The 25,647-nt window shown below is 40.4% G+C and overlaps 1 protein-coding gene across 7 annotated transcripts in view; it reads left to right on the top strand.

Annotated features, from left to right (window-relative positions):
- The window catches only part of PATJ (PATJ crumbs cell polarity complex component), a 365,234-nt gene extending 340,174 nt beyond the window's left edge, over positions 1 to 25,060 (top strand). For 4 of the 7 annotated variants that reach the window (XM_060139888.1, XM_060139886.1, XM_060139885.1 and 1 more), the window contains 3 exons: positions 15,332 to 15,438; positions 18,628 to 18,751; positions 22,657 to 24,644. In XM_060139888.1, coding sequence (XP_059995871.1) covers positions 15,332 to 15,438; positions 18,628 to 18,751; positions 22,657 to 22,803 — 378 coding nt within the window. In that variant the 3' untranslated portion in view covers positions 22,804 to 24,644. Of the gene's footprint in view, positions 1 to 15,331; positions 15,439 to 18,627; positions 18,752 to 22,656; positions 24,645 to 24,842 lie in introns of those variants that run through there. The other 3 variants (XM_060139887.1, XM_060139890.1, XM_060139889.1) reach the window with 3 other exon arrangements.
- Positions 25,061 to 25,647: the final 587 nt, after the last annotated feature.

The following is a 25,647-nucleotide window of genomic DNA, read 5'->3' as shown; positions in this document are numbered from 1 at the left end:
ACTAGGAAAATCTAATAGAAAAGAACCAGGAGTTAAGAATACAGGTACTAGACCCTAAAGGAGAAAAGAATTTTAAGAATAGCACACTTGAGCAGAAGCAAGAAGAACTACAATCCTGCAGCCTGTGGAACAAAAACTACATTCACAGAAAGATACACAAGATGAAAAGGCAGAGGGCTATGTACCAGGTGAAGGAACAAGATAAAACCCCAGAAAAACAACTAAATGAAGTGGAGATAGGCAACCTTCCAGAAAAAGAATTCAGAATAATGATAGTGAAGATGATCCAGGACCTCGGAAAAAGAATGGAGGCAAAGATTGAGAAGATGCAAGAAATGTTTAACAAACACCTAGAAGAATTAAAGAACAAACAAACAGAGATGAACAATACAATAACTGAAATGAAAACTACCCTAGAAGGAATCAATAGCAGAATAGCTGAGGTAGAGCGGATAAGTGACCTGGAAGACAGAATGGTGGAATTCACTGCTGTGGAACAGAATAAAGAAAAAAGAATGAAAAGAAATGAAGACAGCCTAAGAGACCTCTGGGACAACATTAAATGCAACAATATTCTCATTATAGGGGTCCCAGAAGGAGAAGAAAGAGAGAAAGGACCCAAGAAAATATTTGAAGAGATTATAGTCAAAAACTTCCCTAACATGGCAAGCAAAATAGCCACCCAAGTCCAGGAAGTGCAGTGAGTCCCATACAGGATAAACCCAAAGAGAAACATGCCGAGACACATAGTAATCAAATTGGCAAAAATTAAAGACAAAGAAAAATTATTGAAAGCAGCAAGGGAAAAACAACAAATAACATACAAGGGAACTCCCATAAGGCTAACAGAAACTCTACAAGCCAGAAGGGAGTGGCATGATATACTTAAAGTAATGAAAGGGAAGAACCTACGACCAAGATTACTCTACCCAGCACGGATCTTATTCAGATTCGATGGAGAAATCAAAAGCTGTACAGACAAACGAAAGCTAAGAGAATTCAGCACCACCAAACCAGCTTTACAACAAATGCTAAAGGAACTTCTCTAAATGGGAAACACAAGAGAAGAAAAGGACCTACAAAAACAAACCCAAAACAATTAAGAAAATGGTCATAGGAACATACATATCGAAAATTACCTTAAACATGAATGGATTAAATGCTCCAACCAAAAGACATAGACTGGCTGAATGGATACAAATCAAGACCCATATATATGCTGTCTACAAGAGACCCACTTCAGACCTAGGGACACATACAGACTGAAAGTGAGGGGATGGAATAAGATATTCCATGCAAATGGAAATCAAAAGAAAGCTGGAGTAGCAATACTCATATCAGATAAAATAGACTTTAAAATAAAGAATATTACAAGGGACAAGGAAGGACAGTACATAATGATCAAGGGATCAGTCCAAGAAGAAGATGTAACAATTATAAATATAAATGCACCCAACATAGGAGCACCTCAATATATAAGGCAACTGCTAACAGCTATAAAAAAAGAAATCGACAGCAACACAATAATAGTGGGGGACTTTAAATACCTCACTTACACCAATGGACAGATCATCCAAAATAAGAATAAATAAGGAAACAGAAACTTTAAATGACACAATAGACCAGATAGATTTAATTGATATTTATAGGACATTCCATCCAAAAAGCAGATTACACTTTCTTCTCAAGTGTGCATGGAACATTCTCCAGGATAGATCACATCTTGGGTCACAAATCAAGCCTCCGTAAATTTAAGAAAATTGAAATCACATCAAGCATCTTTTCTGACCACAATGCTATGAGATTAGAAATCAATTACAGGGAATAAATCATAAAAAACACAAACACATGGAGGCTAAACAATACATTACTAAATAACCAAGAGATCACTGAAGAAATCAAAGAGGAAATCAAAAACTACCTAGAGACAAATGACAATGAAAACACAACGATCCAAAACCTATGGGATGCAGCAAAAGCAGTTCTAAGAGGGAAGTTTATAGCTATGCAAGCCTACCTCAGGAAACAAGAAAAATCTCAAATAAACAACGTAACCTTACACCTAAAGGAAATAGAGAAAGAAGAACAAACAAAACCCAAAGTTAGCAGAAGGAAAGAAATCATAAAGATCAGAGCAGAAATAAATAGAAACAAAGAAAACAATAGCAAAGATCAATAAAACTAAAAGCTGGTTCTTTGAGAAGATAAAATTGATAAACCATTAGCCAGACTCATCAAGAAAAAGAGGGAGAAGGTTTAAATCAATAAAATTAGAAATGAAAAAGGAGAAGTTACAACAGACACCACAGAAATACAAAGCATCCTAAGAGACTACTACAAGCAACTCTATGCCAATAAAATGGACAACCTGGAAGAAATGGACAAATTCTTAGAAAGGTATAACCTTCCAAGACTGAACCAGGAAAAAATAGAAACTATGAACAGACTGATCACAAGTAATGAAATTGAAACTGTGATTAAAAATCTTCCAACAAACAAAAGTCCAGGACCAGATGGGCTCATAGGTGAATTCTATCAAACATTTAGAGAAGAGCTAACACTCATCTTTCTCGAACTCTTCCAAAAAATTGCAGAGGAAGGAACACTCCCAACTCATTCTATGAGGCCACCATCACCCTGATAACAAAACCAGACAAAGATGCTACCAAAAAAAAAAAAAAAAATTACAGACTAATATCACTGATGAATATAGATGCAAAAATCCTCAACAAAATACAAGCAAACAGAATCCAACAACACATTAAAAGGATCATACACCATGATCAAGTGGGATTTATCCCAGGGATGCAAGGATTCTTCAATATACACAAATCAATCAATGATACACCATATTAACAAATTGAAGAAGAAAAACCATATGATCATCTCGATAGATGCAGAAAAAGTTTTTGACAAAATTCAACACCCACTTATGGGTAAAAACTCTCCAGAAGGTGGGCATGGAGGGAACCTACCTCAACATCATAAAGGCCTTTTACAACAAACCCACAGCAAACATCATTCTCAATGGTGAAAAACTGAAACAATTTCCTCTAAGATCAGGAACAAGACAAGGATGTCCACTCTCACCACTGTTATTCAACATAGTTTTGGAAGTCCTAGCCACAGCAATCAGAGAAGAAAAAGAAATAAAAGGAATACACATTGGAAAAAAAGAAGTAAAACTGTCACTGTTTGCAGATGACATACTATACATAGAGAATCCTAAAGATGCTACCAGAAAACTATTAGAGCTAATCAATGAATTTGGTAAAGTTGCAGAATACAAAATTAATGCACAGAAATCTCTTGCATTCCTATACACTAATGATGAAAAATCTGAAAGAGGAATTAAGGAAACACTCCCATTTACCATTGCAACAAAAAGAATAAAATATCTGGGAATAAACCTACCTAGGGAGACAAAAGAGCTGTATGCAGAAAACTATAAGACACTAATGAAAGAAATTAAAGATGATACCAACAGATGGAGAGATATACCATGTTCTTGGATTGGAAGAATCAATATTGTGAAAATGACTATACTACCCAAAGCAATTTACAGATTCAGTGCAATCCCTGTGAAATTACCAATGGCATTTTTTACAGAACTAGAACAAAAAATCTTAAAATTTGTATGGAGCCACAACAGACCCCGAATAGCCAAAGCAGTCTTGAGGGAAAAAAATGGAGCTGGAGGAGTCAGACTCCCTGACTTCAGACTATACTACAAAGCTACAGTAATCAAGACAATATGGTACTGGCACAAAAACAGAAACATAGATCAATGGAACAAGATAGAAAGCCCAGAGATAAACCCATGCACCTATGGTCAACTCATCTATGACAAAGGAGGCCAGGGTATACAGTGGAGAAAAGACAGTCTCTTCAATAAGTGGTGCTGGGAAAACTGGACAGCTACATGTAAAAGAATGAAATTAGAACACTCCCTAACACCATACACAAAAATAAACCCAAATTGGATTAAAAACCAAAATGTAAGGCCAGATGCTATTAAACTCTTAGAGGAAAACATAGGAAGAACACTCTTTGACATAAATCACAGCGAGATCTTTTTTGATCCACCTCCTAGAGTAATGGAAATAAAACCAAAATTAAACAAATGGGACCTAATGAAACTTCAAAGCTTTTGCACAGCAAAGGAAACCATAAACAAGATGAAAAGACAACCCTCAGAATGGGAGAAAATATTTGCAAATGAATCAATGCAGAAAGGATTAATCTCCCAAATATATAAACAGCTCATGCAGCTCAATATTAAAAAAACAAACAACCCAATCCAAAAATGGGCAGAAGACCTAAGTAAACATTTCTCCAAAGAAGACATACAGATGGCCAAGAGGCACATGAAAAGCTGCTCAACATGACTAATTATTAGAGAAATGCAGATCAAAGCTACAATGAGGTGTCACCTCACACCAGTTAGAATGGGCATCATCAGAAAATCTACAAACAACTAATGTTGGAGAGGGTGTGGAGAAAAGGGAACCCTCGTGCACTGTTGGTGGGAATGTAAATTGATACAGCCACTATGGAGAACAGTATGGAGGTTCCTTAAAAAACTAAAAATAGAATTACCATATGACCCAGCAATCCCACTACTGGGCATATACCCAGAGGAAACCATAATTCAAAAAGACACATGCGGGCTTCCCTGGTGGCACAGTGGTTGAGAGTCCTCCTGCCGACGCAGGGGACATGGGTTCGTTCCCCAGTCCGGGAAGATCCCACATGCCGCGGAGCGGCTAGGCCCATGAGCCATGGCCACTGAGCCTGCGCATCCGGAGCCTGTGCTGTGCAATGGGAGAGGCCACAACAGTGAGAGGCCCGCGTAACCCCACCCCCCCAAAAAAAATGACACATGCATTCCAATGTTCATTGCAGCACTATTTACAATAGCCAGGTCAGAGAAGCAACCTAAATGCCCATTGACAGATGAATGGATAAAGAAGATGTGATACATATATACAATGGAATATTACTCAGCCATAAAAAGGAACGAAATTGGGTCATTTGTTGAGACGTGGATGGATGTAGCGACTGTCATACAGAGTGAAGTAAGTCAGAGAAAAACAAATATAGTATCTTAACGCATATATGTGGAACCTAGAAAAATGGTACAGATGAACCAGTTTGCAGGGCAGAAATTGAGACTCAGATGTAGAGAACAAACGTATGGACACCAAGGGGGGAAAGCGGCAGGGGGGTGGGGACGGTGATGGGATGAATTGGGCGATTGGGATTGACATGTATACACTGATGTGTATAAAATGGATGATTAATAAGAGCCTGCTGTATGAAAAAAATAAATAAAATTAAAAATTTTTAAAAAATAAAAAACAAATTTATAGAAATTTGTAAAATAACTACCTCAAACCAAACTATATCTCGAGATTAAACAATTGGGGATATTGAAATAATTGTTTTAAAAAATAGCACATTTACGAATGAGGCAGAAGAAAATAAAACTGTGGGAAAGTCATTACAGCTGGCAGATAAATCGCTGGCAATCTTTGTTTTAGCTTTTTTTTATGTTGACCCTTTTTAAAGTCTTTATTGAATTTTTTACGATATTGCTTCTGTTCTATGTTTTTTGGTTTTTTGGCCTTGGGGCATGTGGGGTCTTAGCTCCCTGGCCAGGGATCAAACCCGCACCCCCTGCACTGCCAGGGAAGTCCCGCTAGCAATCTTTAAAAGAATTGATTTCTCTCTTTAAAGTTTGTGGCAAGTCAGTAGAGAGCAAGGGAGTAGTTGGGCGCAAAGGACGTAGATAAAAAGATGGAGATGTTGTTACCTCTGACAAAGAGGATAAGAAAGTTTTCAGGGGAGTTTGAGTCAGATGGCTTTACTTCTAGGATGGTCATTTTCTAAGCATGAATAAAGAAAATATTTTGACATTTGAGAGAAATGCTTCTGAAACCTCAGCATGTTCCAGAACTATCTGGAGGGCTCGTTAAACAGACAAACTGCTGGGTCCCACCCCCAGAGCTTCTTATTGTGTAGGACTGGGGTGGATCCAGGAATTTCCATTTATAACAAGCTGCCAGGTGGTGCTGATGCTGCTAGTTAGAGAGCAACCTGAGACCCACTGGAGTAGTGCATTCCTTAGGGATGAACAAAAATTTGCACATGCTGTTCTCTATGCCTGGAATACCTGTCTCTCCCCACCTGTATCCCCTCTCTATAAAGGTACAACATGTGAGTAGTTCTTAACCTTGGTTGCCCAGTAAAATCAGTGACTCTAGTATCAGTTCCTGGGTCTCACCCCATGGAATTAATTGGTCAGGGATGTGGCCTGAACACTGGGCTATTTTAAAGCTTTCTAGGTGATTTATTATGTAGCTAGGGATAAGACCAGATGATCTGTGAGGGTTCATGATGGGTAGAAATCCAAGTGATGCCAGAAAAAGGGTGGTAAGCTTCGGGAAAAGGATCAAGAGCTAAAGGTTTGAAAGTTGAAGTGAAGACCTGGGGTAAGTTCTGAAGGACATGAAAGGTTTAGTGTCAGAAAGTTGTGCATCTTGAATCCTTTTAACTCTTAAGTTTCCTGTAGGAAACTGGATCACGGCTTCTTTCTTTCAAGGTTGCCGTGAGGGTTAAATGCGGTGTAACACTTAATAAAAATACTGGATTGAAAATGTTAAGCATTAAATAAGTGATACTTTATTACTCTCATTATAATAACATAGTCTTGAAGTCAGAGGATGCTAAAATTCCTTTTAAAATCCTAGTAGTGTGGTGGTTTTCCAGGTGGCATTTGAGGTGTGTGCCACTAGATGATGATGTGACTAGGTCACTTTGCTTCTTCTTACTTCACTCCAAACTTAAAACATTTGACACTTCAGACCATTATATTCTGAAAACAGATAATTAAAATCAAAATATTCTGATGTCAGTAGAATCAGTGTCCCTAGATTCTAAATAAAAACTTTAATCAGATATGCTTTCTAGTTCATTAAGTTACACCAAATGCCAGGCATGGGGACAAAGCAAGGTTTTTCTGATTGTTCTGTAATGTGCCTTCATCTTAAGATGCCAACTTTCTCAGGGGTCACCTTAACGTGACAGTTCTTCCTGTCTGTTTCCAGCGTATCTGTCTATGGATTTAGGATGCAGGCTGGGTGTGAGTGCTGAGTTTGTATTTTGTATTACAAGATTTGGGTCCTAACAAATCTAAAAGCTAATCTCATTCCTTTGCAAGACCAGCAAGTCAGGAAAGTTCTAAGCAAGGAGCTCAAGCTTTTATGCACTGTAATGTCCTACTTACCTGGAAAATATTTTGACTTCTCAATTCTTCAAAACATAATTTCCCAAACCTATTTTTAAGGAAAGGTACTCTTCCTAGGGTCCATGCAATAAAGACCTGTGCTTTATTACTCAATTAGAAAATTTACCAAATATACATGGTTCTATTATAGAACATACACATCTGATTGAACTTAGTTTTGCTTTTAACGTAAATTATTAAATGCCACAAGGAGCCAAGGCACGAGAGAGCATATCAGAACAGATACCTTTCCAAGGAGAAGACAAAATTTAAGGAATTAAATATTGAAGGGGAAACACTCTGGGAGGGGGAAATTCATCTGGAGGGGGAAACAGAGTGAAGGGTAGGTGCAGTTGAAGGGGGAAGCACAGAGGGAGGGGGTAGGTGCAGTTGGAGGGGAAGCACAGAGGGAAGGGGTAGGTACAGTTGGAGGGGGAAACACAGGGAGGGGGTAGGTGCAGTTGGAGAGGAAGCACAGAGGGAGGGGATAGGTGCAGTTGGAGGGGGAAACACAGGGAGGGGTTAGGTGCAGTTGGAGAGGAAGCACAGAGGGAGGGGTAGGTGCAGTTGGAGGGGGAAACACAGAGGGAGGGGAAAACTCACTTGGAGGGGAAAACACGCTTATTGGTTTGTCTTCTTCCAGGGATTCAAAGGTCTCTTGTTCCTTAGGCTTAAAGGATAAGGCTTCTTTCCCATCCTTGTTTTCACAAGCCTCGCCCTGGCGTGGAGAACTTTACTCCTTCCCTTGTTTCATTTCACAAGTCTCCTGCTTCTCAGGGGCAGAGGTCTCCTCCTCTCCCTTTGGGTCAGCAGCCTGCATCTGCTCAGGGAGGCACTTATTAAATGTTTGATCGTAACAAGGTTGGGGAGATAGGAGAAAACAAAGTTCTTTCAGTCAGCGTCTGGTGAGTCTAAACTGATGAATCACGTGGCAGCTCAAGAAGCTCCGTTAGTTTACTGCACGCATCCCCATCACCCAGCAGTTCCATATCTAGGTCTCCACCGTGAAGAACCTCTCGGGATTTCTGTCGCAGTACTGTGTGCAACAATGAGGAGGAACATAGCCTTACACAGCTTTTGAGCCAGGTTAGTGATTTTGAAGGGTGATTGGGAGGCAAGGTGCAACATCTGCTGCCTCCAGGCCCTGGGGATGAGGCATGAGAGGAAGGGCTGCTGATCTGAGTGATGTAATAAAGCCAGACCGTAGGCTGTGGATCTCATGAGATGGAGCTGGTCCTAGCCGGGTGGAAGGACTCCAGACACCATGGCTCTTTCAAGTTGCACAGACCTTAGTACCATCACCTCAGGACGTCGAAGGCTGTCTGCCTTCCCCAGGAATCCCTGTCCGTCCCCTCCCCTCTCCGTTTAGAATGGCGTCCGTATCTGCCTCCCCTGTTAGGTGACAGCAATGGCAAGCCTGCCTGTGGGAGAGTGGGGAACACATTTGCTTTCCCTGGGTTTCCTCTGCTCCCACCCATGTCCTCAGAACCTACCACAGAAGTTTGCACCCAGTAGTTCAAAATTTACTTTAAAAAAAAGTGACCAAACTTTCCATTAGCCTTTTTGCCTTCCCCCTTCCTCAAACAAGAAATAGACCTCTCCCAGCCTCACCTCCAAGCCTAGTCCCCGGTATTGCTGGGCAAAGAGCAGGGCTGAGCCAAGACTCCTAGACCACAGCTCTGTCTCCTCAAACTTGTATCCAGCTGAACATGCCCTTCCAAGATCGGATTATCCCCTTTCTCAAGTCATGCCTAGGAAGGCCAATCAACTCTGAGACCAAGAAGGTTGATGCAAATGCCTTGGGGCTGTAGAGTTATCCTGGGGGTGATGGGTTTGTCTCCTTGCTTCCCTGCAAAAGACCAAACTATCAGTGAAAATGCTTCACATTTCCCATCCAGCCCTTTGTATTCCACTCCTACAAAATAGGCAGGAGCTCAGGGATCCTAGCTTTTAATATTGTCCATTATTGTGAGGCCCATCTTATTTCAGGGTTGGGGGAGAGCAAGAGGCCTTCAGATTTTAGAAGGATATGACTTTTTCTGTAAGGTGGTGCTATATTAGTGTTTTTACATTTTATAGCTAGATAAAGAAATTTAATTTTTACCCAAATAGAACTATAGCTTTGGTTTTACAGTTTATATGGACTCCTGAAAGTTAATTAAAATTCAAAAGCTTTCTTCCTAGAACATCCATGGGGTGTATATCTCCTACCTCCCAACCCCTCTCCTTGTAGTACTGGGGGGAGGGATGCGTTTTTCCCACCTGTTGCCAAGCACAGCCATGAAGATCACCTCTACTTGCAGCTGCTTGTTTGACTCTCTGCCCCTCTTTCTTCCCAGCTCCATGTCTAGACTGTACTTCATTATATGCAGGGTGAAGCAGATCTCTAGGTGTGAGGGTCCAAGACCAGATCTGTACCCTCTCACTAGGTGATTTGCCTCACACTGAATTCAATTAAGAGCACAGGGTTCCAAAAAAAGAAGACAGAAAAAGAGCACAGGATTCTAGAGTAAAATGGCATGGGTTTGAATCCAGCCTTCACTCCTTTGCTGAACGTGAGAAAGTTACTTAACGTCTCTGCTCCAGGTTCCTCTGTCTGTAGTACGGGAATAATTATTCTACCTGCGTCTGTAGGGACTCAGAAGAGTGCTTAGCATAGAGGAAGTGCTCAGTTTATATTCAGTATCATGGTGCTGTTATATGTTGAATAAATGAGCCAGTAAAGAAAGGAGCAGGTTGCCATCAAGTCTTGGCTTTTGAAGGTATCTTAGAAAAAGTAATATTTTACTGACTTTCTTCTTCAACCCCATAACAGATGGTCTGGTTCATGGACAGCTGAGAGTACATGTCCAGATTCCCATCAAGTATAGGAATCCCCCTCTCCATATCCCAAATCGGTAGAGTTTTGAGTCTCTGAGTCCTTGCTTTGTGGGGGGCTCATGCCCTAACAAGTTGAGCCATTCCATTCTGTAACTGCCTTAGTTATTAGATTTTTTCTTCTTAAAAAGACCCAGAACCAATCTCCTTGTAACCTCTATCAATCTCACTCTGCTCCATGGAAATTCAGAATATTGAACTCTGTACGCCCTATTCCTTAGGAAGGTTTTAGGTTCATTCATTTATTCATTCCACAAAAGCTTATTAAGCAGTTGTGTGCCAGGCACCTTCACATTGAGAAGCTGTCCTTATCCTCATGAATCCTGTGATTGGGTGGGAAAGACAGCTAACAGTCACACAAATACATATCATGACGATTTGTAAGGAATACTTAGAGCGCTACAGAAAGGAAAACGGGAAATTAATTTGAACATGGGTAGTCAAAGAAGGCTTGTATAATGGAAGTGACCAACTGGTTTGGTGGAGGGGAGGGGGCGGGAGTCCATGCAGAAAGAACTGTGGAATGTGGGGTGGAGTGGAAGACATAGATGGGATTAGAGGGGTAGGCTAGGAAGGACATTTGTGTGTATAGTTAGGGAGTCTTAATTTTATTCCAGGTACAAAGAAAGACCACTGAAAGGTTTTAAGCAGGGGAGGGCCATTATCCATTTTATATTTAAAAAGATAACTGGACCATTGTAAAGCAATTGTACCCCAATAAAGATGTTAAAAAAAAAAAAAGATAACTGGCTGTTGTGTGGAAGAGAGATTAGAAGAGGGTGAGTGGGGATTCCAGGTAAAAGACAGCTGATGATGATTGATTGAATTAGGATGGTCACCAGAGAGATGAAAAGGAAACAAACTTGAGAAGTATATTGGAGGTAGAGTCCAGAGGATTTGGTGGTAGATTATTCAGAATAAGCGTCAGTTAGGTTAGCATTCTAGTACCTTTCCAGCTGGGCAGTCACCAGCCAACAATCGGGTATTTTCAATATAATACCTAGTGGGTTTCTAATTAGGCAGCTGGAGGTGCCATCTCTAAAGAAGAGGAAACCTAGAGGGAAAATGAATAGAAGGGATTTGGTTGTTGGATCAAGAATTTGGATTCGGTTGTGTTAATTAGGCTTTGAGATATTAAAATGCAGATGTTGAGTTGGCAATTGGATATAACAGACTAAGCTGGGAATTGTTAGCACGTTGTTGGAATTTAAAGCTGTGGGAATGTGTATGCTGTGACCTAGACCCTGAGTGTGCAAGTGGGAAGTGGGCCAGGACTGAGCCACGAGGGGTGAGTAGAATAGCAGAGATGGAAGCTTCAGGAGAAAAGCCGGAGAGTGGGTCATGGGAGTCTGGATCTGGCAACAGGGATGGAAACTGGAATGGAGTGGGGTTTTGAAAATGATGTAGGCTGAGAGTAGGTAGGATTACATAGGTCACATGCAGAGACAACTCCTCCACTACATTTGCTGAGGAGGAGAGGAAAAAAAAAACAGAAACTGGTGGTAAGTGCAGAGGAGAGTCTATCGTTTTCTTTTTTGTTGTTTATCCTACATATTCCCCCAATTTGTTCATTCTTTATATTATAGTATTTCCAGAAGATCCTAAAACTTATAGATAGAAATGTTTTCCCCCAGAATAGGATGCTTCACCCAAAATGTGTTCTGATCCAGCCAGGGCTGGGGCCAGGGCCCGCCTGTGGCTTTCCTTGTCTAAATACTCTATTAATAGATGCAACTAAGCTTAACTATTTAGGTAGTCATGCCCTCTGTCGGCTTATTCTGAAACTGCAATCAAATCAAGGTCTTGCGTTGTTGTCAAGCTAAGTCCCTTCACTCTGTACTTGAGTGCTCTTATCTGGAAGAACTGTTAATCAGAAGCAGGGGAAGACCAGGAGTTCTTGAGAAAGAATCTCTGATAACTAGTTGAGGTGGAAGACAACTCCAGGATAAGCAGACAAGGCAGGCTATTTATGATTCCTCTTTAACAGATGAAGAAACTGAAACTCAAGCCACAGTATCATTTAAGTGGCAAAAACTGAACTTCAGATCTTCATTCTGACAGAGCAATACCATATTTCTTCTTAATTCTTTGGAATGTTTTTGCAGAATAGAAATATAAGTGAATGTTTAAATGTTGGTTGTTCTATACTTTTGTCTGGGACCCTCTAAAAGGCAAATCATAGGAAGTAAGAGATATTCTTTCTTTCATTCACCAAATATTAATTGAACACCTACTATATGCTAGACATGTTCTACATAAGGGGCATACAGTAGTGAATAAAACAGACAAACTTCATGCCCTCACATTCTAATATGAAGTGGTAAGACAATAAATAAGGCAAGATATATAATTAATTAGATAGTAATGGTAGTAAGAAGGAAATATAAAGCGGGGAAGGAAGATGTTGTTAAACAAAATGCAACTGAGTGAGTTTGAAGATCTATTTGGCTTTATCCAATGATTCATGAATTGGGCAGCATCCCATTTAACAAGTAGAATGGAACTCCAAGGATCTATACAATATAGAAGGCTTTTATAGGGAGACGGAGGGTGGGACAAGGAAGTTAAAAAGTGGATTATTTCAGGCAAGGTCACCTTCCCTTCCTGGGAAGGCAGGGGGTCTTATCAAGCAGATCCCCTCACTGGTGTTGATGAGGAAATTCCAGACTGATTGTTTTAAAATTCCACTCCAAGGAGGGGCTGAAACTGCAGTTAGGTTAGGTATTAATTCCTAGTAGGGCTTAGCATACATGACTATTTTGGGCCTGTTTCTTTTCTTTTTTTTCTTAATTAATCTTTTAATTAAAGTATAGTTGATTTACAATGTTATATTAGTTTCAGGTGTACAAAATAGTACTTCAATATTTTATGGATTATACTCCATTTAAAGTTATTATATAATATAACTATATTCCCTGTGCTGTACATTACATCCTTGTATTTTATTTATTTTGTACCCAGTAGAGTGTGTTTCTTAATCCCCTTCCCCTATCTTGCCCCTTCCCACTTCCCTCTCCCCACTGATAACCACTAGTTTGTTCTCTGTATCTATGAGTCTGTTTCTGTTTTGTTATATCCACTCATTTACTTTATTTTTTAGATTCCACATGTAAGTGAAAACATACAGTATTTGTTTTTTTCTCTGTCTGCTTACTCCACTCAGCATAATTCCCTCCAGTTCCATCCATGTTGTTGCAAATGGCAAAATTTTTATGGCTGAGTAATATTCCACTGTATATAGCCACCACACCTTCTTTATCCATTCATCTGTTGATGGACACTTGTGTTGTTCTGTACTGTTTTCCATTACGGCTGCACCAATTTACATTCCAACCAGCAGTGTCCTAGGGTTCCCTTTTCTCCACATCCTTACCAATTTATTATTTGTGGTCTTTTTAACAATAGCCAGCCTGACAGGTGTGAGGTGATATCTCATTCAGTAGGTTGTTTTTTTTTATTTTGTTGATGGTTTCCTTCACTGTGCAAAAACTTTTTAATTACTTCCCATTTGTTTATTTTTGCTTTTTGTTTCCCTTGCCTGAGGAGACAGATTCAAAAAAATATTGCTAAGACTTATGTCAATGAGTTTACTGCTTATGTTTTTCTCTAGGAGTTTTATGGTTTCCAGTCTTGCATTTAGGTCTTTAATTCATTCTGAGTTTATTTTTGTATGTGGGGTGTGAAAAAAAATGTTCTACTTTCATTCTTTTACATGTTCTTGTCCAGTTTTCACAGCATCACTTATTGAAGACACTGCCTCTTCCCCATTGCATATTTTTGCCTCCTTTGTCATAGATTAATTGACCATAAGTGTGTGGGTTTATTTCTGGTTTCTCTATTCTGTTCCATTGATCTATGCATCTGTTTTTGTGCTAGGGGCCTGTTGTTTCTTTGTAAACAATATAAAATGTTGGGCTGGGGTGTTGGTGTGGGACTTTTAGTTAGGGTGGCCAAGGAGGGTGACTTCAGAGTAAAGACCTGAGGGAAGTGAAGGAGCTGCGGGCAGAGCATTCCAGGCAGAATGCACAGCACTCACAAAGCGCCAAGGTGCAGATGTCTCTGGCATGTTAGAGGAACAGCCAGGGGCCAGCATGGCTGGAGCAGGGTGAACACAGGGGAGAATGTTTGGAGACGAAAGTGGAGACATAACTGGGCAGATCACCTACAAATGACCTTATAGACCATCTAAGAACTTCAGCATGTGATCCAGGGGGCTCCAGATTTCCCTTGGATGGTTTTAAGCAGAGGACTGAAATAATCTTCTGTATTTTAACAGGAACATTCTAGCTGCTATAGACTGAGTGGGGGAGGGGCTGAAGCAGGGAGATGAGTAAGGAGGCTTTTGTAAAACTCCAAGCAAGAGATGATTTTATAGAGACTTCCCTGGAGGTCCAGTGGTTAAGACACCTCGCTTCCACTGCAGGGGGCATGGTTTTGATCCCTGGTCGGGGAACTAAGATCCTACATGCCACGTGGCACGGCCAAAGAATAGAAAAAAAAGAGAGAGAGAGAGAGAGAAAAAGAGATGATTTTATAGAAAGACCAGTTGAATTTTTTGAGGATTGAAAGTGGGTCGTGAAAGGAAGAGTCATCAAGGATGACACCAAGGTGTTTGCTGAGACTGGAAGAATGAAGTTGCATTACCTGAGATGAGGAAGGCCAGGGAGCAGAGGAGGGGTGGGGGAGTGGCTCAGTGCTGGACAGGTTAGATTTGAGATACCTGCTGAGCATCCCATTAGGGATGTCAAATTGGTGATTGGGTGTGTAGGTCTGGAGTTAAGTAAGAGGTGGTGCTGGAGAGACAGATTCAGGAATTATCATTACATAGATGATATTTAAATTCATAAAGAGGTATGAAGTGAGATAACTAAGAGGATGTTGAGATGGAAAGATAAGAAGCTCCAGGAGTGAGCCCTGTGGCACTCTGATAGAGTTTGGGGAGCTATGAAAAAAATGGCCAGAAGGTGGAAAGGAAACTAGTAAAGTGTAGTGTCATAGAAGCCAAATGAAGAAAATAGTTTGAGAAAGAATAATCCATTGTGTCAAATTCTGTAGATAGATTAAATAGAACTGAGAACTGACCATTGGATAGAGTATGGTTTCTCTAATTCTTCCCTGACTTATAATGGATTGTCTTGTTCTGACTCCCCCCGCTCCCCCGCCCAGGTTGTGGCAGATACCAATATAAGTGGCATAGCAACTCAGCTTGAGAACATGTCTACGGGCTACCCCCTTGGTTCACCCACTGCCAAGCACCATCTGGAGGACACAGAGTGAGTATTCTAGATGCAGAGTGCCTCTTATGTGTGTGCGCAAAGCTCAGTGAGACCTTTTCCAGATTGTAGAGTGTGCTCCCTAAAGGACAGGAATGGGACAGTACACGTTACCCTTTCTGACTCCTAGGGAATCTCCAAGAAAGCAACAGGGTTGCCCTACTTCTCACAAGGCTTTGCTCCACCACGTGAGTTCTTCACAGACTGTTACCACAGGGCCTGCACACACCGCACCTGGCCGCTGGAACTGGTGCCTGTGCCCTCTCCCCTCAGATTTATAGCCCAGATGCGCCCTTCTTCATTACGCAAGGAACCAGGTTTCCTCGGTTTTCTAAGCTAAGATCTTGTTCTGAGGTTAAATCCTCTCGTCCTACTTGCTGGCATTTTTTACTAAAACCTGTCACTGCAGTTAAAGTTGCTCATTAAAGCAGTGTTTCTCAAACTAGGATGTCCATGAGAATAACCCAAACAGCATATTTAAATATGCTAATTCCTCTGGCCCATTCTCAGAGATTCTGAGTAGGTGGTCTAGGGTGGGTTCTCCAGGACAGTGTTGCTGCAGATAGGCCGAGGACCCACACTTTGAGAAATGCTGCCCAGAGTTATTCGTCTCAACTCTACCAGTGCCTGGTCCCTAGCTGGTGCTCAATAAATGTTTGTTGGCTGACCCGAACCCTTTATTGGAAGGATCTGATGGTCACAGCCATTCCCAACTTTTTCCTGATTGCTCATTAACTTAAATGACAGCTTTGAGTTTGTCTTTCTTGAGGAAAGAATATTAAAGTAGGCTCATTTTACTTTTTTCTCATTATGAAAGTAATGAACACTTGCTATTAAAATGTGACAAATACATGAAAGTATAACATTTTCAGGCTAGAATGGCCATATATTAAAAAAAAAAAAGAAATCAGGACCCTTATATGAAGAATAGTATACACTTAGCATCCTTTAACGTGTCCATGGAACTACCGAGATGCCCTGTGATCTTGGGTCCTTTGCTGTGATTCCACAGCTCCTGGCAGGTTGGGAACTACTAGGATAAAAGAATTCAAAAATGACTTATAATCTGACCACTGTTAACGTTTGGAGTTTTTTTTGTTTTTTTTGTTTTTTTTACTAGTCTTCTAAGCAAAAGTAAATTAAAACTAACTGGAAGTGTGAGATAAATGCCAGTTGAAGAGTGAAGCTGCATTCCTCCCTCTCCCGGAGAAAACAGACTCTAATTGTGATAGGTACAATTATGACGGTCTCTACTGATTTGGTGGCCCCCAGGGGCTAGCTCTAAAACAATGGCCTTGGACATCTAGGTTCCCATTTCAATATCCTTGGCAATAGGGCTGACTGTGTTTGAAAGAGGAGACATGAATCAAGTTCATGTCTAGCCGGTGGCCTATTACTGAGAGTGCTTATAAGGCCACAAAGTGATGAAACGTAGAGCCTTATTCATGACGTCATTACCATTCAGCCACAGGGGATAATACTTCATTATTTCAGCAGATATTTATTGAGTGCCTTCCTAAGGCTAGACACTACAGGTGCTGGGTCCTGAGGACTCAAACTTAGAAATGTAGGTGAAGGCATTGCCCCAGTCCTCATAGAACTGCCAGAGGATTGGAAAAACAGACCCATAAATCCATGGTTATAAAAGAGTTAGTAAGTGTTGGAGAGCTTAGTTCAGTGAGAGAGAGAAGTAAGCACAGAGTCCTGTGAAGCCATGGAAGAGAGGCATAACTCAGCTAGGGCGGGTACTTGGAGGCACTAATGCTTAACCTGAGTTTTTAAATAATTGGAAAAACCAGGAGTGGCATTTAAAAGAGGTAATAATATATACGGTATAGACGTTCAGCAATTACTGTGGATGCCTGCTGTAAACCACCAGCAAGTGCCTAGCAAACAACTGGTATCAGTGGGAAGCAGCTGAAAATCAAGCTTAAAATAAGCCAGGCAAAATCGAGGAGGAGGAGAGGGAAGAATATTCTAGTCAGACAGAACAGCATATTCAAAGGTTGCTCATATCCCAGTTTTGCAAATTTCTCTGAGTACATGAATGGCTGCATTTATATCAGGCGGCTCTGCCTCTCGGACGTGCATGCTGCCGCAGAACAAGTGGCCCTACCGGGATACTCATGTAAACCTCCTGCCGATGAGACGACAGGGCCCAGGTACCAGAGTTCCTTTAGGTCTTTACCCTTTGGACAACCACGTATGGGAAGAAGAAATTGGCGTTAGTTAAGCTTAGCTTTAACTCCTTGAGCCCACACGTGTAATTTAATTTTTACCCATGTTGTTTCTGAGAGAGATGACTTCCACACTGGACAAAGCTTTGAAAATCTAAATTATACATTTGAAACAAATTGTCTTTATCCATTTTGCTTCACCTTGGTTTCTCTCTTCTCTTCTGGATTTCAGTTCTCATTTACGTAGTCGTGATTCTGAGGGTGTGATAGGCACAGCGCTTGGTGCTGGGAATGCCCAGAGGGCGGAGGCTTAAGGAGTTGATAATCTGGTAGAGGAGAAAGATGGTTAAGAAATCATGATACAGTATGACAAGTGCTGTATGGAAATCTGGACCAAGAACAAAGGGAGCACAGAGAAGGTGGGGGTGAATGCTTCCAAGGGAGTCAGGAAAGTGTCGCATTGGAGATTGGAGGTGGGTTTTGAAGAATGAGTTCCCATGCTCAGTGGAAGTGGGGATCAGGTGCAGCGAGGATATTCAGGCAGAATAACAGCAGCCGTTACTGAGCTCTAGGGCTGCCGTCACCTGTTCTGTTCAGAGGTCCACCTGTGGGCTGCGGTGGACACCAAGCTCAGGTGATACCCCGCCTCTCCATCTCCATGCATGTTCTTCAAAGATAAAGACAGTTCCGTTCAGCTTTAGACAGTAAGTTAAAAAGTTAAAAACTAAGCAAAAAAAAAGAGTGCTTTGACAACTTCAGCATCATGACTTTATTTTCAGTTAAAAAACAGTGGGTTTTATGAAAGAGAAACCTCTAAAACATCAAAAATATTGGCATGATATAGGAAATTCAAAAATAAGTTTCTAGATTGCTTTCTGACAGTTTGATTTGATAAACTGACCATCATCATTTCGCAGTATGAAAGTCTCTCTCAAATCTGTGTTCTTCCATTAAAATGAAATTCCCTCTCAATATCTATTCTTGAATTAAACAGCGTGCATTGTGTTTTCAGAACACCTCCACCTAAGATTATTACTTTGGAGAAAGGCTCTGAAGGATTGGGGTTTAGTATTGTAGGGGGTTATGGAAGTCCCCATGGAGACCTGCCAATTTATGTCAAGACTATATTTGCAAAGGTATTTTTTTCCTTTTTACTGTACTTTTTTTTTTTAAATAAAACTTAGGTGAGATTTTTTTGTGTTTTGCTTTGCTTTACTTTGGGTGATACCTGAATGTGTGCATGTATGCTTGTTTCATTTTCATCTTACAGGAAATTCCCACACCACACTAGTGCAAGAAGTGTTCTTTTATAAAAGTGGAGTCACAAGAAGTGTAATATTCTTTAGACCCTTTTACAAAAGTAGATGCTAACAGATTTTAAAGAGTGTCTTCTTTCAACAACCAGTGTAAGGAATATGGCATGCTCTTTGCAAGAGCTCTTTGGCCTTGGAGGTATTGTTCTTGCGAGAACAAAGATTTAACTTTCTACTTTAAGATATTGCAGAGGGCCATGGCATAAAGCTTTGTACAAGCCTGCGATCAGTGCAGCATTAATGGCTGCCCAACCTCAGGATGCTTTAGCTGAAGGTGGTTTCTCTCTTCCAATAGTCTGCCATGTACTTGCAGGATTAACCCAGTGAGTTAGACTAAGACTGGATAACAGGGGACTTCCCTGGCAGCGCAGTGGTTAAGAATCCGCCTGCCAATGCAGGGGACATGGGTTTGAGCCCTGGTATGGGAAGATCCCACATGCTGCAGAGCAACTAAGCCCGCATGCCACAACCACTGAAGCCCGTGCGCCTAGAGCCTATGCTCCACAGCAAGAGAAGCCACCGCAATGAGAAGCCTGCGCACCGCAACGAAGAGTATCCCCTGCTTGCCGCAACTAGAGGAAAGCCCACGCACAGCAACGAAGACCCAACGCAGCCAAAAATTAAATAAATAAATTTATAAAAAGAAAAAAAAAAGGGGTGGATAACGGTATCTTTCAAGAATTGAGTAGTCCAATTCATCCTACTTAATACACAGGTCATAGTGTAGGTTTCTACTGCTGCCACTAGATAGCTCTTAGATAAGTTTTTAATTTCATTATTAAAGTTGGAATTTAAATTTGTTATAAACTTTTAAGATCTCTGAAAGTATTTAGTTTTGATACTACAACTTCATTCTTCATTGCTTTTATCACAATCATTTGTTTATTAATTGATCCAATTGCCTCCTAGTGCTTTATTTTCCTAAAGAAATAAAGGCCTTCCACAGAAGAAATAAGACAGATTCTTTCTCTTTCCAGAAGGCTGTACTATACACTATATACAAGTTTGCTTTTACCTATGCAGAACTTATCACCTGTTAATTGGGTGTAACCATGACCTGACATAAGCCTCAAGTCGTTTGGCGTTTGCTTTTGGAACACATTAGGCAGCTACAGATTTTTTTTTTTTTTTGCGGTACTCGGGCTTCCCACTGTTGTGGCCTCTCCCGTTGCGGAGCACAGGCTCCAGACGCGCAGGCTCCGTGGCCATGGCATGTGGGATCTTCCCGGTCCGGGGCACGAACCCGTGTCCCCTGCATCAGCAGGCGGACCCTCAACCACCGCGCCACCAGGGAAGCCCAAGCAGCTACAGATTTACACACCTGTTTCCATCTTGCTAGGATGCCTGTCAAGGGGGCATGTTATTCCCATACACACATCTGTTGACCTGATGGTGGATGAACAGGGAAAGGAAAGGCAGATCAGAAACATTCTGGATGACAGTGCTGCCCCAGTCTGATAATTCCCAAGGTGGACAAACCACCTACAGACCCTCCTTTTCCTAGGATAACACCATAAGTAGCTGTGATCATGATTCTTTGGGAGGATTGTTATACTTTGCATGTAAAAGAGCCAGCTATGGAGATAATGACAGTGGAATGGCTGCAAAGTGAGCCCCCACTAAGCTAAAGATTCCCCCCATAGGAGTTTTGATCTAGGAACTACAGCTATATGTTTTTTGTTTTTTTTTTAAACACTGAACATACATTCTTTAAAATGTTTATCTCTGATTCAGGTTTCTGGACCTCAGATGTCCACAGGCTGGACACAGGGTGTGGATTATTACGTGACCTTTTTGGTGTCCTAAGCATCTTTTAACAGTTCTCTTGCTCAACTAAGAAATGATTGTGGCCCATCCAGGTCTTTTCTTCCCCTCCAGAAGTAGGAAGGATCACAGACACTTAGGGTGTGTAGGATTTGCGAGGCTTAATCCGTCTGATTAACTGGCCGGCAGGGCCTTCCATTTTCTTTCAGGTGTTTGGTTGGAAACTTCAGAATCAAAGCCAACTTTAGATCTTAGTCCCTTCAGCAGCCGAATTTTACCATAAGCCAACAAGAGATTGGCCTAAAGACTTCAACAGCCCTGAAAATTGAGGGAGCAATTTTTTGGAGCCTGTGAAATCTGAAAACATGAGTTTGATCATCATTCGTTTCATCTTATTATACTACCGCCATGATTGAGTAAATACGGTGTGCCGTACCCTTAATCCTTGGAACAGGGCGAAAGATAGATAATAGAGCCTATATAACAGCGTAGGGAAGGCGAAGTGACCAAACTAGGACACAGCAAGTGGATAAGGCCACGTTTCCAAGCTAGATGGAGGCCTCTCTGTGAGCCATTTATTTCTTCCTTCCCTTGTTTAGTCTACAGATGCCACATTAATAACGTAGGAGAGGAGATTCAGGTCAGTGTAATTATCAGGCAAGCACGGCAATACCTGAAATAGTGTACACATCCTAGAAAGCCGAAAAATCGACCTTTTTTGCATTAGTGAAAATGAAAACTTGAAGAGCTTAATGTGCTCTTTAAAGAACTAATTACACAGGTATCTGAGGTTAACTGAAACGCTTAAATCTCAGCATGTAAAATTTATTAAAATCAAGTTAGATTTATCCATTAGCACTACGTGTTTAATCCTGTCTTCGGTGCAGTTAACACACTTTCTTAAAAGAAAAAAATTTTTGAACAAAGCTGCAAATTATTTAATCTTGGTATTTTCCCCCCAGTATAGTCCTGGTTTTGAATATTCTTTATTACATCTTTTTACAGGAATTCCATCCTTTTCACGGCTTTGAAATTCTAGATAATTCACCCACCACCTCAGGACCTCCATGCTGTAGGACACAGGTCTCTGGAGTGTTAGTGCCTCTTAGCTCGGCTTCTGCAGGAGGCCATCAGCGACCAGGTGCCCACGGGCCTTGGTTAATTTCCCCAGTAGTTCCACATCATTTAGAGGACTTTTTTGGCACTAACTTTTCAAGGAGTTCTCACAATTACTCCAACAGATGGAGAAAGCTTCCTGTGAATCATTTTCTAGGTCTCTTATTTCCTTACTCGTCCAAAGTATTTCTAGTAATATCATGGCGTTTTTGATACTCAGCTTTAGAAGGAAGAAAAGCCCAAGTTTCACTTGCTTTGTGCCATTCTGAAGAGCCATGCATGAATGAATATGTAATGAAAGTAGTCATTTAGAAACCTATTTAGGTGGATCAAAGGTAAAGTTGAAGCTATTGAATATATTACAAAATTTTAGAAATGCTCCACTTCTGTGTATTTTTATATTTATATATATATGTATTTAGAACAGCTTTATTGAGATATGTTCACATACCATAAAATTCACCCATTTAGAGGATAAAACTAATACCAGATTCAGTTCTGCCTTTGTATGCTACATATTCATGAATGTGACATGATATGACATTCAAATTCCATTCAGTACTGAATATTGAAATAAGGTCCTACTGGTATTAAAAGAAATGTGAATGTCAGGACATTTGTACTAGTATGTTATGTAAACTATGCATAATTATGATTACTATTCAACCATTATTCAAATAACATATCCTACATTTTTCTTAGTTTTCTTAATTTAAAAATATTACCTAGAAATAACTTTAATTGGTAGTTTAAAAAGTTTTTCTTTTAATATGCACACCATAATATTAATATGATTTGAATATTAATTGCGTCATCCTAGATTAAACTGGAATGTTTCTTGTTTGCAGGGAGCAGCTGCAGATGACGGCCGATTGAAGCGAGGTGATCAGATTTTATCTGTTAATGGTGAGACTCTGGAAGGTGTTACACATGAGGAAGCTGTGGCCATTCTAAAACACCAGAGAGGAACTGTAGCCTTAACTGTGCTGTCCTGAGCCTTGGGTCCTGATCACAAGATAGATGTGGTTGTAGAATATCCATAGGAAGACAAAGTTCTGAGGATGAAAAGCAGCCTCAACTAAAACCCACCTTCATTCTTACCATCTCAACCTCTCTGCTTGGGAGAGATAGCCTAGGTTTCACGTGAATTTCCCAAGTTGACAATCTAATGTTTCCCAGATTCTCTCACCTCTTGGTGAGGTTAATTTCTAACAGCTGAGTCTTATGCATTTTGCATTTAACATCAATGTTTATCAACTAGTAGTAAGTGGTTCGGATTATATTTGCTGAAACGGAAGTTAACAACCTCTCATTCCTTATGTCCTTCTCTCCCCGTCCCGACTCATGGAGGCTAAGCAGCAACCAGAGCACATCCACTGAACAGAAACAAATGTTAAGCAACTTGTCATCTCACTCATGATTTACATATGCTAATTGTCTCTTCAGATACACCAGAAAACATTAGCAGTGTAATTAACTTAGCAGTGATGCCCATGATGAAATACCAGATTCTCCTGTGGGAAATTACTGTGCTCTTTTCTGTACGATTTATCATCAGATAAGCCTCAAATTCATTTCTCTGGGTGGATCTTTATAAGTTAGTCATTGGTGATTATGATGAGTCAATTTGCAGACTGTAATCTAAAAATTCTGAATGGCTTTCTAATTGTTTTCTTAGCTACATAAGTGCATACCACTGAGAAAATGCACCTTCTTCTCAGCAAGAACAATTAGCATCCATGTTCTGAATTCTAACAATGCTAAGTTATGCTCAAGTCTGGGAAGTTCATCTGGAGTTAACAGCATTTCAGTAGGCAGGCATCATTCCCACACCTCAGGCTTCAGACGAGGAGGTGGAAGCCCCAGAACCACGCTGCAGAGGTCAGCAAGTTTTTACTAAAGACAGCCAAGGTCTGGATGGCCTTGGCATTGTGCAAAGTGGAGTGACCAATTTGAGTATCCCTCCGCTTGGCTCCGTGCCTGTCCATCGAGCAGCACGCAGTGTAGGAACGTAGATGGAGCAGCGCACTTAGCCACAGAGTGACTGAACAAGTGGACTGAGCCTAGGAATCAGTGATGGCTCCCTGGAGACTGTTTCCTGGTCTCCAGGCAGCCTCCCGTTCGCTGAAGCATTCATACTAAGAAAGCAACTACAGCAGAAAATAAAAGAATACCTTTAAAGTTGGTTAGGGGCCTTCTTATTCAGGTATTAGCAGGAAAAGGGTGGGGGGAGATGCTTATCAATGAATGTTATAGGTTCTTCTGTGAAAAAATGCACCACAAAAGATGAGTACCAGAATGGGTAATAGAAGTAGTGTGGCATTATTTAACTAAAACACAATGCTGCAAATGGTTCACAATAATTATCAAAATGTAATGGGCTCCAATTTAAAATGTTATTTAATAAGTATAGATTTTAATTGAGAACTATCTTTCAGTAGATGTAATCACAAAGTGCATTAACTCTTGTTGGAATATTTTATGGCTATTCCAAAGTGTAGAGTGCCTAAATTTCATGTTGAAAATGTCTTTCATTACTGGTATTAAGTTTTCTGAATTTACACATGGCTTTTGAAATGTCTGATGTATCCTGAGATACGCAGTGTTGTTAGAAATTACTTTTCAATGCATGAGAGCCTATCAGCCTCAGAACGTTCTCTGTTAATTGTATCTGCAAGAACACCTCAAGCAGCCAAGAAGAAATAAAGCCCAAATAAAACTTGAAAATGCACCTTAAAAAAAAATACATACATACGTTATATATATATATATACTTTTGAAATGTGATTCTGCTTGATTTTGATGGAATGGGCATTAAATACACATTTTGAAGTAACATATCATTGTTTTGTCTCTTTACACATTATCCTTTTAGGACATGCTACAACAAGTCTCTTGATAAAGGAATTGTGGTGCTTTATACTCCTTGCTGCAGTAAATTGATATAACTATTGCTTCTCATAACTGGTTCTGTCTCTGCTTGCATGACTAGTAAATAAGTGCCTTCCCTAAAACATTTTTTTTTTTGCATCAGAACTTACCAAGCTAAGAGGATATGAAGATGGGAATTTGTGAAAGGAGTAGTTCTCTCGTAGCCACATATATTGTTTTAGCCTCATCATTTGGGCCATTTAAGTATAGTAATGATACCATTTATTAGAGTTAGCATGAGAGGGAAGTAAACCAGGAAAGATAAAACTGCTGAAAGTTTGTATGTATAAGATATTTCCAAAAATTCTAAATAAATGTAGTTACCAAGGAGCAAATGGAGTTTTATTATATATGAAAAAGTTTAATTTCTGCATCTTGTTTTGTGTTTTCATCAGCTATTTTGTTCCCTAATAGAAAAAGAATCAACTTTTCACAAAGTCTAGTATCCTATTAATATCTAGGATCCATTAATAGCTGTCTCGTATTAATTGCTGCTGTGTTGTCAGGCACTAGAAGAGATGCTTTTCAAAGGAGGCGGTATAGCAGTCCAGAAGGTGAGTCTTGGCATCACACTGCCTGAGTTTGAATCTTGATGTAGTAGCCATGTGACCTTGTCCAAGTTATTTAGTTTCTTCAATCAGAAAGGGGGGAGAGGAGAGTTCAAAGCACTATAATGAATAAAATCCAAGTAGAACTCTTAGTCTAGTGCCTGGATCATAGTAAGTACTACATAAATAAATATTAACAATAAACCTCTTATCCCGTTTATGGAGATGGTCTGAAATTAGACACATGCTGGAGATTAGTGGTTTCAATCAGTAATGACCTTTAAAAAGAAAATATTTCCGAGAGTGGCTTAGCTCTGAATTGTTGCCCCAAGTCAGATAACAAAGTGTGTAACTGATTAA

The sequence above is a fragment of the Lagenorhynchus albirostris genome, chromosome 2 (assembly GCF_949774975.1).
Source record: "Lagenorhynchus albirostris chromosome 2, mLagAlb1.1, whole genome shotgun sequence".
Lineage (NCBI taxonomy): Eukaryota > Metazoa > Chordata > Mammalia > Artiodactyla > Delphinidae > Lagenorhynchus > Lagenorhynchus albirostris.
Note: the sequence above shows the minus strand (reverse complement) of the source record. Positions and strands in the feature narration are given on the sequence as shown.